The sequence below is a fragment of the Myotis lucifugus genome, unplaced genomic scaffold, assembly GCF_000147115.1.
Source record: "Myotis lucifugus unplaced genomic scaffold, Myoluc2.0 scaffold_276, whole genome shotgun sequence".
NCBI classification, from domain to species: Eukaryota; Metazoa; Chordata; class Mammalia; order Chiroptera; family Vespertilionidae; genus Myotis; species Myotis lucifugus.
Window position 1 is genome coordinate 1,225,596 of NW_005871324.1, and position 12,943 is coordinate 1,238,538.

Consider the following 12,943-nt stretch of genomic DNA (forward strand, 5'->3'; position numbering starts at 1 on the left):
CACTTCCAGATTCTATGGGTCAGATCTGCCCAAGAGCCTAATTATGAAAGTGCTAAGTGGTGAAAGGTGAGAGGAAGAGCTCCCAGACAAGGCCACAGAAAGCTCGGTGAACGAACGAGTACCCGGTGTCCAGCTGTGCTATGCAGAGAGGTGTGATTCTTCTCCGACCGTCTGCTGTCCGAGTCTCAACTTGTTTCTTCAAAAGATTCTGGCAAAGTAGAATGATATAAATGAATGGAAACGTTTATGTGAACCATCTCCAATTATCAAAAAATAAGGTTTCTAAGGAAATGTATTCTAAATTGCCTTTCTGTAGTCTTCTGGTCCAACTAAACTAAGCCACTCAATCAAAGAATAAATGTTTTTATCAGGGTACATGCTCCACTTCCGGCAAGAAAGGACAGAAAGCTCCCAGCTGAACCAGCTCAGCCCCTTCCTCTTCATCACCAGTACGCAGGCCTGGCCCGGTTCCAGGGGAAAGTAAGTGGCCATTGGGGATCAACAAGGGAACTAACAGATGAGACCTGCACCCATGAGCCACACATTTGTCTCTAAGCTGTGGTTTGCAAACTTTCTTCCACTAAAGCTCATAACCACGGGTCACACACTGTCTGAATCACCTGTGGAGGTTCATCACCCTTCACAAACTCCTAAAGATGGTTTAAGCACCCTAAGAAATTCTAACCTTCCTGCCCCATCTCTACCTTCCACTCCTCAGGGAGAAGAAAGAGGAGCCCACAGATGTTTCTTAAGGGCAGAGACTGAAACTAATGTTCTCAGCACAGTAAATCCTCACTTAATGTCATCGACAGGTTCTTGGAAACTATGACTTAACGTGGAACAACATATAAGGGAACCAATTTTACCAGAGGCTAATTGATATAAACAAGAATTAAGTTCCTATGACATATTTCTGGTCACAAAAACACCATCAAACTTCTAAGTAAAGACCCAAAATACTTCCAATATTCAACGCTGAAATATATGTGAGTTATAAATACATTGAAGGAAGATTAATAAAAACAAGTACGGTGATTATTTTCCAACCCACTATTCAGTCACGGGTGGCTGGAGCCTATCTCGGCAGCTCGGGCATACCTGGGACAGTAAACCTATCATGCACATCTTTGGGATGTGGGAGGACACAGGGGGAGAACGTGCAAACTCCACACAAGACTCAATTTTTAATTTTCTCATCAAGATTGTAATGACAAAATGATACTATTCAAGGACTAGCAGTATATATAGTATATATAGAATTCCCTAGAAAGGCCAAATTCCTATAAGAAATGACCCCTTCTAGAGCTCTTTGGGGCAAAAAGTCCTTTGATAAAGGTGGATTAAGCACCGCTACTTCCTCATGCAATTGAGGGTAACGGGCCGAGTGGGCCCAAACTGGCTCATTCCTGGGTCCTACACCAGACCAAGCACACACCCACCTCCCCACCACTCATGTCTGTACCCTGTCCAGACTGCCTGTTCCCCTTGTCCTGTCCCTGGGCATGTGCTTGCTGTGTTCTCAGTGCCATCGGGCCAAGTCCTCACCTTCCTGATGTCTTCCAGACTCTCCCCATTGACAACACCAGCGACTGAGGCAGCTGAGCCCGTCTCTCTGGCCACGGCACTCTTCTGGTCCAGCTGCTGCTGTTGCTGCCTCCGCTGGTACTTGAGCATCTCAGGGTTCTCGATGACAGCTGTAGACAGCTGGGCCTCGGTCATGATAGCCAAGCTTTTCCCATAGGTGGATTGGTGAATGTGGCTCTAGAGAAAGCAAAGAAAAGTACAATAAACCAGCTGTGAGCAGCCAAGTGAACTTGTGCTAGCTCTCCTGGCTCTGGGAGCAGAAAGGGCCCTGGGCGGGGGTCCCAGAGCGCCAGATGCCAGTTCTCCATTGCCTCCTACGCTATTCTGCCTGTTGCCAATTAGATGACTCTGGAGCAGTCTTGTATCTTTCCTAGATGTTTATAGTCTCCCATGTATATATACCTGGGGACAAAAGTGAATGAGTAACCCACTAGAAAAAACCTACTACATGTCTGATGCAGAACAAATGGCAAATGTTTGATGAACTGAAGTAAGACACTCAAATTGCTAACTTAAGGCTCTTAAATCACCCCAAGGACCCCAAACACTCTTTGGGAATCAGATACTGAAACCAGAGTCTGCTTTCATTGCTCTTATCTACAGCCATCAGCCCCATGTGGTTGGAGGTTGCCATGGGGCTGCTAACAGTGTTTCTAAGAACAAGGGGAGGCCTGGCACAGCTGATCTAGGGAAATCCTCTGTCCCTGCTGTCTCGATCCTTCTGAGAGGGCCCCTCTCCATCTTCCCAAGTCTCACTGGTCGCATGCCAAAACAAGTCAGATGGGACCCCACAAGGGCAGGGATAATGTCCCCAGAACACTGGAGTGACTGCTGCAATAAAGAACAGATTCACATAAGGATGCGCAATGACCAATGTGGAGGTCAGTAGGACATCTGCCTCACAGCAGAAGATGCTGGGTGGGGGAAGTGGCATCTTGGGACTCACTCCTGCAGGGCCTGCTGTGCCTGTATGTGGCCAAGAACCTCCCTCCCCTACCACCCTGGCTCCTGTCCCCTTTCTCCTAAATCCCTCCCCTGGAATCTCGAGGCAGAATTCAGAGTTTGACCAATGTTTCCCTGGTGTTCTTCATCCACGCGGTCCCTGCCTGTCATCTGGGAGATGGTAGCTAGACAGGTTATTACATAGGCTCCCACTGCGACTCTCCAAGGGGAGGGGAGTGCACAGTGGGTCCCAGGTTACCTGAGGACTGGGAAAGGTGCAAAGACGACCTGAGGCCAAGACACTCACCCTCTCATTGACAAGACACTTCCAGGGTGCCAGGCCCTATTCTAGGTGCTGTCAACAACTCAGACTCTTACCCCCGAAAGATTTACCTCATAGTGGGGGTGGGGATCCCCACAGTAGCTTAAGAGGAAGCTTCTATAGTAATTGAATCACTGCGGGGAGAGCTGCCCACCTACTCTGAGCTTTCACAGGGCTCCTTTCAGATAAAGGCCATTTGTAGAAACACTGGTTCTAAGTCTAGGGTAGTGAGAGCAGAGCCGTTCCTGAAGCCCTTGAGGAAGGGCCCTGGCCACACTGTCCTGGGCAGAGCACAGGGAGGAGGCCTGGCCCAAATCAGTGGGCCTGGGTCAGGCTTCTGTTCTTGTACCAAAAGGTCCCGTATGGTCTTGGCAAAGAGCCATACTATTTTCCATGGCTTAATTACCTCATTGATGAAACGAGTAAGTTCTGCCTTCAAGGGTTTTGTATATTTTAAATAAAATATATGCAAACATATGGTCCAGAGACTGGTACACAGTAAGTGCTGAAAAATGGTCAATATTACTATTTAGTTGCTGCTCCATGGCAACCTTGTCAGCACAAGACAATGGGGAAAGTGAGGTGAGTGGGGACCCTTGGGAGCTCTCTCTCTCTGGCTTTCTCCCAGGGTGAAAGCTCCCAGTGTGTGGCTAATTATCAGTTCAGGAAGAGATGCCCAAAATTGTTTTATTCTTCATTCCAGAACTGATTTCTGACATGAACCGAGATTCATTTTTAAATTAATCTATTTTCTAAAGAAGACAAGGATTACGACCTATAAAAGACGAACACCCAATAATACGTTAAGAAACAAAGTACATATTCAACAATAATTATTAAAAAAAGAAAGAAAGAAAAGAAACAATGTATCTGTGTATGTCACAAGACGAGGGTCCAATTGAAGGGGCCTCCCAGAGCCATCATGGCCATGTCTGTGGCCTCAGAGCATGCGCAGCACACAGGTCACCAGCTCACAGTATGTTATTCTCCTACCTTCTCCTCCTCGCTCAGGGGGTCTCCAAGCTCATCCTGGGAGAAGTCTAGGAATGCCACAGAGCCATCCATGGAACACACCAGGATGCCCAGCCCGTTCAGAGTCCTGAAAGAGATGACCATTAGCAGCCCGGGAGCAAGCCCTGTGGTGCTCACGCGTGCCTCAGTGGTTGGCCGAGAGGACAATAGGGCAGAGCTCTAGGTAGACACTGAGAATCTCGGATTCCCTTTCGTGGCCTTGTGGGGATGGGGATGCGGATAGGGCAGACAATAGAGTCCCAGAAGGTTCTGGCACCCTTTGGTTCTAAGCACATGCACAAAGTATCTTTCATCATGTACTTTGTAAGAATTTTCTTTTTCTTTATCTTATTTTTGAAACCATTAAAAAAAAAACCATGTGGGGGAGTATAAATCTAAATGAGGTCACTGAGAGGCAGACTGTGCCTCCACACCTATGCTAATCTGGTTCATGCAAGGACAGAGTGAAGTGGAACCAAGATCACAGCATTCTCCTTTTCCTAAATACTAATTTGTTGGAGAAGGCATTTCCCAGGGCAAATCCCAACAGAGCTAAGAGCACAACAGTATACACTCTCCCACAAGCAGGACCACGCTGCCCTTTCTTGAATCGTGTACAAACAGCACCCTGGGGTCTGCTCCAGTGTCAAACCTGGGGTGGGTCCCTGGCTACCTGACACTAATCACATCTGGGGGTCTCGTGTTCCAATGTGTGGCTTCTCCTTTCCTAGTCTAATGTACATGATTACAGGAATCCACCTTACCAGGAAATATCCATGATGGATTTGTCAAACAGCTCATGGATGACAACCAAAGGTCGTTTAAGACACGTGAGCTGGAAAGAAAGCAGCAGCAAAGGTTAATAAAAGGAATGAAAACCATTTTTTGTTCACTCAGCTCAGTTAACATTATCAGTCCTAGAAGACTTGGTCAGAATTTCAAACAGCAACGACCAAGATCCCAAACTATAGAAACCAAAGTTTGCCGAAATATGCAAACTAGAATGCTCCCTGTCTGAAGGGCTCATTGTTTTCTGGTGCGGGGAGATGACTTCATACACAGACAACCAATGACGAAGTAGGGGACTCTGGAAGGGCCAGGACCTGAGCAGAGAAGGTCTGCCAAGCAGGGGAAGGCATGCCAGGAATGAGGCAGGAAAATAGTTCCAGAGAAAACGCAGCTATCTTCTCTGGGCCCAAGGAACTATGGTACACATTTGTACAAGGCTTGGTGTAAACGGCTACGTATGTCACACAGGCCCATTCTACACTGTGTGCGGATAGTTCAGAAACACACAAAAACAGTTTATGTTGCCCTAATCCAGACCCAAAGTTAACCACTATTACTGTTGGATGAGTTATTTTCTTCTGGTTTACAAAATAAGGCACATGGTTGTGCCTGCCTTTTCATTTAATACCTACTGAGCATGTCATGAAATATCCTGTACACTTCTGTTTTAGATGACTGCAGAACATTCACACGTGCATATTCATTATCTAGTGATTCTAATGTTGGGCCCTGCACTGTCTGCATGCTCCCACGGTTACACTGAGATCCACCTGTTAACAGGTCCTGGGGCCACAGAGCGGTAGGCTGGGTGGGAACACCTTTCTGCAGGGCTCCCACCAACTACTGTGGAAGCTTCCAGGAGACTGGGACTGTTTTTATGGAAAAGGAGTAGTTTCGACCATCCTAATCCTGAGGAGAGGGCTGGCATCTGAGCTACTTGGAATCCACAAGAAAAATCTTGCCCCTACCCTAATTGTACTTCCAGAAAAAAGAGCCCTGCCCCTCATCCCAAAAATGTGTCTACAGACCCCTCAGAAATCTGGACCTGTGTGAGCAACTGACCTCAATTTTATAAGAAACATGAGCACACGAGCAGTGATGTTTTGGTCAAAGCACCATGAATGGAGCCCCAGGCCAGGAAGAACATGCCTGGAACTGCCTATGGCACTAGGGTCAGGTTCTGGAATGGATGTAACATGAGTACTGGGCCTGAAAAAATCACAGTGTACACAGCAATCAATTTCTGTGACAAATGACCACAATAAATGCATCAGAGGACAACCTCCAAACCTCTGCTTCTGGGGACATTAGTAAGGAACAAACTACCGTTTAATGTAACGGCATACACGACAACACTGTGCCGAGCGAACGCAACACAAGAAAAAGTAAACACTGCACAACTCCATTCAAATAAAGCTCAAAAACAGGCAAAACCTATCAATGTGACAGATGTCATTAGAATGGTTGCTCTGGCAGAGGGTTCTGGGGTGGTGGTTACATGTGTAAACATGTTATGACAATGCTCTGAGTTGTATACTTCATCTAGGTTACATGTCGATACAGGGTTTTTAAATGAAGCAAACACAACATGCCAACTAAAGTGTTGAGTCTGGACACAAGAGCTGCTCTGGCTGGGCTGAGGCCCAGTCTTCAGTGCTTCCTTTAGGGGTAATAAGTGGGCCTGACCCAGGTACAGGGTGGAGGCAGGGGCCCTCTTCTTGCAGGCTGCCAAACCTTCACCAGCCCTGTTTCCTGTCACCTTTCAGGAGCAGCAAAAGCTCATGATGGGGGGCTCACCCAGACAGAGAGAGAACGGTCCTTGCTGCCAACAGCACAGCAGCAGTACGGGCAGCTGGGCTTCGCAGAACTCCCATTCTTCTGCTTCTTTTTGAAGATTTTTGGGTTGAATTTCTAAAGCCAAATAACAAATGCTAAAATAATTGATCAAGCATCAAGCATGTACCCCATGCCAAGTATTACAAATGTACCACAATTGCAGTCCTCCGATGGGCAGTCCACACCGACATCTTCCTGGCCCAGGCACTCAGCATATGTTATTTGATCTTTACAACTACCCAGGAGGCATTTTGCTGAGGCTGAAGTGAGATTCAGAGAGGCCAAAACACATGTGCTGAGTCACCAAATGAGTAAGTGGTGAGAGGAGGATTTGAAACAGGCTCTACCAACTCTCCAGGCTGGGCCTACAGTCAGGGCCATGGCAAGGGAGCTACTGAATCCCTCCCGGCCTGGGCAGGACCAGCTCTAGGACCTGAGCTTTAGGGACAAGGTCCTGAGGGGAGGCTGTTCAGGGTTCCTCTCCTTTCACTTTATTTCTTGCTCAGTCAATACTGTCTTACAAAGACTGATCAGCCCTGCTTTGACCTCACAAACAGGGATGATGGCTGCGTCAGGCTAAGTGTAACCAGGGCATCATTTTTTGGAAAGGTTGGAAGCACACACTGAGGTCCTTGTTGCTTTCCTGAACTGAAAAGGGTTGGGAGCTCTAGACTCAGAGTTGAAATCTACTAAGCCAGGAAAACTGAAAGGGAAGGGTATGCCAGGTGGTCCAGGAGGGTTCTAATTCCAGAGGGCAGGCAAGAATGGCCAGGGGTGCACAGAGACTGGAGAACATGGAACCCAGAGGCATGTATTCTGGGCTTGAGTCTTCACAACCACCTCACACAGTTGCTCCATGAGGTTCACTTGAGAGAGAGTCATGTGGAAGCACTATGCTAACTACGAAGCAGTGACTTTCAAACATTTTAGCAACATGGTCCTAGTTCCAAACAAGATCTTACATGGACTCCAATACAAAAATATTAAAGAAGTGGTATTTTATTTGTATAAATTTAAGTCACACTATACGGTATATATTATCACTTTAAACAATGGGAAGAAGGAACCCCTTTTTTATAAATAAAAAAACTGAGAACAGGCATGTGGATGATCCTTCACATCTATCAGCCTTAGCCCATCAATCTATTGACTTAGTTGTGGTACCCAGTGTTGAGGAAATTCTGGTCCTCACAGTGTTTGCCTTGGGCACTCTCAAGACACTCTTCAATGAAAGTCATCCAAAAGCATAAAAAGAGTGCTATTCTCTGAAGCCTGAGAGAATAACAGTAGCTCACATCTTCTGGCACTCTTCCCCCTTCCACATCAAAACTGGCAGACAGCTCCAGAATCAGACCAGGACTCCAGTGACCCAAAGCATAGCCTTGAAGCTACAGTGGCCACTGGTGGAGCCCCGGGATAAACGCACGGGCTCGATGGATGCACGAACTGCACCTGTGTCCTCCAGAGCCTGGTGGGTGGGGCACTTGTCAGGACCACCATGTGGGAGCACCCACCAGCAGACCCGAATGTGTAAAGTGGCTACTCCAGAGCCAGTGTTACTAATCAAAGGCTGATTTTGGTGATATTCATCATGTAAAGTTTGCCAATAAACACATGAGTATGTATTCTATTTTTTAAATTTAATTTTTTAACACTGAAACATAAGTATTTAAAGTGAAACAAGAACATGACATGTGCTGAATCTCGGCCTTGGTGACCCAGCCTTGGTGAGCACGGCACTGCGCAGGCTCTGAGGGGCCCACTCTGAGCACACTCACCACGACAGTCACAGCTTTCCGGTGTCCGACAAAGTCCATGTTGGTCTTCCAGCCCTCCCGCTCGATGATCTGGGCGGTGGGGCCGGAGTTGTTCATGGCATGGGCAGACACCAGGTAATGTCCATCAGGTGACCAGCTGAGCCGCAACACATGGGTTGTCCCTCCACACTGAAAGAAACATGTGCTTAAAAGGAAATCAAGGCCAACCTTGTGACCAAAACTGGACTCAAGAATAAACTTGACAATTGATTACAGGACAAGTGAGACCCAGGCTGCCGGCGATGCGCGCCCACCTGCCCGCCTGGCTGCATCACCCCCATCCGGCAGACCCCACCCCAAAAGGTGACCAGGTGGTGGTGTTCTCTAAGTAAGATGTGGAACAATGGTCTTACTTTCTCCTGTTGACCTAGATTGGACTACGAAGAAGCAAGGAAGCCAGAATGGGAACCAGTTTCAAAAACAAAAATTCTAAGATACCAAATTCAGTTCATAAATAAAACATATTAATACCAAAAACTAATCTACACTAATAAAAGAGAAAGATGCAAATTGACTGTACCTTCATGACACCCACCAGCCAATCAGGAGTGAGTATGCAAATCAACCCAACAAAGCTGGCAGGTTAATTTGCATACTCAGGCGCCCAGTGGCCGGGGGCAGGGCAGGACAATGTAGGCATTCCACACCGCCCCAGCCGCTCTGGGCCTTTGGGCAGCATGGGAAGACGGAAAGGCGCTCCAGCCAGAGCGAAGGCAGTGCCGGCAGCCAGGGGAAGGAAGGCCCATTCTTGCATGAATCTTCATGCATCGGGCCTCTAGTAATAATAATAATAAATTTGAACTCTGATTTATAAATGTTTGATGGTGGAGCCTGTACCCAAGCTTCTGGCTACACAGACAGCTGTAACTCCAGATGACACAACTAAAAAGACTCTGTCAGATGAGAGTTGGAGCCATGGCATACTCCACTCCCACAGGAGCTGAGCACAGCACAGTGGGGTAGGCCCTGAGGGGATCTGTAGGACGGACAACTCTCTTTTAAAAAAATTTAGTAATTCTTTATTGTTGAAAGTATTACATATTGATTTTTCACAGAGAGGAAGGGAGAGGGATAGAGAGTTAGAAACATCAATGAGAGAGGAACATCGATCAGCTGCCTCCTGCACACCTCCCACTGGGGATGTGCCCACAACCAAGGTACATGCCCTTGGCCGGAATCGAACCTGGGACCTTTCAGTCCGCAGACCGACACTCCATCCACTGAGCCAAACCGGCTAGGGCAAATTTAGTAATTCTTCATTGTTGAAAGTATTACATATGCCCCCCCCTTTCCCCCAATGACCGCCTCTAACTCCCCACCCCAGGCCTTCAGCACCCTATTGTCTGTGCCCATGGGTTATGCGTATATGCTTACAAGGTCTTTGCTTGATTACCTCCCACCCACCCACCCTCCCCTGCCCTCCCTCTGAGAGTCCACTTGGATGGACAACTCTTTTAACCATCAACTCTGTATGGGCCAAATCTATCTGGCCACTGACCCCATTTTTCCTGCTCAGCACCTTTTAATTCCACTCCATGAGCTCTGTAAGTCAGCTGGCCTGCAGTGGAAGTCAATGAGCAAAGCCACAGCAGTCAGGAAAAATACAAGAGAGAACCACCTCCATCCCCTTGTCCTCCCATACATCCCATGGGCAGTACAATATAAATGTCACATGGTGAGAAATAGTTCCATCCATGTCTGTGGCAGCCAGCTGTGTGGCACAAGGTTGTGGGGTATCTCCTTAGCTTTAAAACTTTTAAATTCTTTTCACTCCAAAGGTGGACATTTGATAACATCTGAGAAATGAAAGATTTTCATCATCTGACTCTTAGGGCCAAAGTGTCCACCCTCTCAGAGAACCTTGACCAGTCTGCTCAGGCCACCAGATTCTGATTCACCCACAAAGCCCCCACCTCAGCCAGCTCCTCTGTGCACGGAGGCCAGGAAGGGTGCTGGGCTGAGCTCTCTAGGCTGTCTCATTACCTCATCAAAAGGCTTGGTGATGCTGGTCTCCAACTGCCAGTCCAGCGTCCTCCACACCTTCAGGCTGCGGTCATCAGCTTGAGAGGCAATATATTTACCAACAGGGTCCCAAGTCAACCCCTTTACCAAGCCAGAATGACCTCTCAGAGTAGCTAGAATTTCTGTGAAGAAAAATAAGAGATTGGAAAGGTGTTACCTAGAGGACAACGATGACTCTATATAGAAACATGAACTACAATCCATGGGCTATGGAATGGCCAACCAAGAGAAGGAACTTCAGGAGTGCAGCTTGGCCAGCCCCGCTCCTGTGCACAAGCAGAAGAGCCCCTAATCTAATTTCCACGAAGGCAAAACCCACCTGAAGACTGCACCAAGGAGGCGGGCATCATGATCGCCCTTCACTCACAACTAACACTTGTGGGCTGAAGCTGCATATGCCCCTGGAGGGGCAGGCAATCAGGGGCCTCGGCTTGGGCCAGAGCCATATTCTGCCCCTTTATCTTGTCTGCAGTTGGCGGTATTGCCTGTGGTTTGCCTTTCTAGACAGAAGCCCATGCTCACCTGGGTCGTCACATTGGCATTTCTGATGTGAACCTCTCTATCGAGGGCACTGCACTGAGTCCCCTGTAAGTCATCACTGAGGACAGTACCTCCTAGAAATCCCCCCCTAAATGTTACCCCAGCTCTAAATCTGCCACTTGGTGGCCAGGTTGAGTGTCACCACACATACTGGTGGTTAATAGGGAAAAAATGACTTGGATTAAGTCCATGGACGATGCTTTTCAGCCCATGAGTAAACCATATCCAGATACGAAGCAGGAACATAAGCAATATCTTACTAGGTATACACTGCAGGTTATGCCATCTGTCATGACTTCAAACACATTAATATGAAAAATTAATCTTTTGCAAAACTGGATTTGCTAGCCTGCATCTGCTCAAGGGTGTCACAGAGGAGGTGGAACGGTTACCCTTGAAGGCATATGTGTAGAGGAGATGCTGGGGTGCACAGCATGGGTGGGAGTGTCAGGGCAAGCTGAGCACGGTCCCCAACGCCAGTTGTCAATGTACCACCCTCATGATTTGTGGCACATCCATGTTAGCACTCAGTTACTATTTTTCTTTAACATAAAACTCTTTTAAACCTTTAAACAAATATAACTGATGAAGAAAAATAACTGAATTACTGACAAGACACATGAATCCCTGCCCACTGTGAGACACATGCTGCCACCAGCCAAAAGAGAGCCATCCTACTCCAGACACCAACAGACAGCACAGATGATGAGCAACCCATTTCTGCCGCCACCCAGCCAGAGGAACCCAGACCTGGGAACTTCACTGCATTCCAGATGACGACAGTGTTATCCACGCTGCACGAAGCCAGCCAGGCGTCATGAGGAGACCATGCTACGTCCATCACATCTGGAAGACAGAGGGCTGGCGTTGAGTCTCTTACCTGGAGTGCAGACTCGGCAAGGGGGTCAAAGCAGTACCACCCATCTGCCAGCTGGTGTCATGTTTGAGGAGACCTGACCTAGGACCATCATAAGTAGACTCTTTTTGTAACCATTTTGAAAACTTCCCCACTAATGATTTTCAATTGGTCATAAATTTTGAAGGATCTAACTGATTCCTCGCTACCCCTTTCATACATGAGGCAACTAGGGGCACGGCTGAAAGCGTGGTGTCTTGTGGCATTGCACCCACGTATTAAAACCACGGCTCTGATACCTATCGGGCCTGTGGCCTGGGGCTCGCTCTTCAACCCTGCTAAGCTTGCTTCCCCCATTCTAACTGGGCCTATCTCACACAGCCCTTTGAGCATTGCAGGTTCTACACTTAGCAGAGTGCTTGACACACAGTCAGAGCTTAATAGCTGCTGACTGAATGAGAGAAAAGCCATCTTCAGACCCTTTTCCTCATTAATTAGCTCTCATCTCCAAGATCCTGACAGGAATACCCCTTCCCTATGGAGCCCCCAAACACAATCAATCATGCTCATTTCTTTGTGACTCAGTTTTCACATCTGTAGAATGAGGATTTAAAATAGCACCTATCTGAAATACATGCATACATACATAAATAAGCAAGCAACTATCCTTAGAAGGTTGCTGTGAGGATTAATGTGAGAAATTGCTGTAGGAAGGCATCAGCACACTCCAAAGCATCTATAAAAGTCAACGTGATGGTGACGATGCCCATCTCACATGCAGGTGTGACGGGCACGGTCTTACTGATTGATCTACTCTCATTGCCTAATGCAGCGCTAGGCGTGCAGAAGAATAGCTGGTGAGATGAAGAGAAACACAGCAGCAAGTTATTAGCTTTCGAGTCCTTTCCTCATAGGATTTTTAAAAAGAGGTGTAAGCAAATATTCAAAATTTCTATTGTATTTTTTTTTCTAGTTAAAAAAATCTTCAGTGACAGCTGGATGAATTTTCCACATTGTACTAGCATTCCCATTTCACGCTGCATGCACTGGTATGCTGCTGGAACATTCTAACAGTGTATGTGATCTTCAGGGCTTATTTTGATTTGTGCTGCATTCTATGTCGTTGAGAGCATTCGCTACCATAAACAGACCTAATTTAACAATGAACTTTGACTGGGTTCCAGTTTTTCATATTAATGAGCACGTGGGTATCTGTCACTCTCC

At 47.2% G+C, this 12,943-nt stretch overlaps 1 protein-coding gene across 5 annotated transcripts in view; it reads right to left on the bottom strand.

Moving 5' to 3' along the window:
• The window catches only part of LOC102434951 (protein HIRA), a 55,312-nt gene that overhangs the window by 24,260 nt on the left and 18,109 nt on the right, over positions 1-12,943 (bottom strand). For all 5 annotated transcript variants that reach the window (XM_023763175.1, XM_023763174.1, XM_014465038.2 and 2 more), the window contains 8 exons: positions 11,614-11,709; positions 10,285-10,445; positions 8,263-8,430; positions 6,446-6,559; positions 4,624-4,694; positions 3,842-3,947; positions 1,546-1,761; positions 123-208 (listed from right to left, as the gene is read on the bottom strand). In XM_023763175.1, the coding sequence (XP_023618943.1) occupies positions 123-208; positions 1,546-1,761; positions 3,842-3,947; positions 4,624-4,694; positions 6,446-6,559; positions 8,263-8,430; positions 10,285-10,445; positions 11,614-11,709 (1,018 nt within the window). The remainder of the gene's footprint in view (positions 1-122; positions 209-1,545; positions 1,762-3,841; positions 3,948-4,623; positions 4,695-6,445; positions 6,560-8,262; positions 8,431-10,284; positions 10,446-11,613; positions 11,710-12,943) is intronic.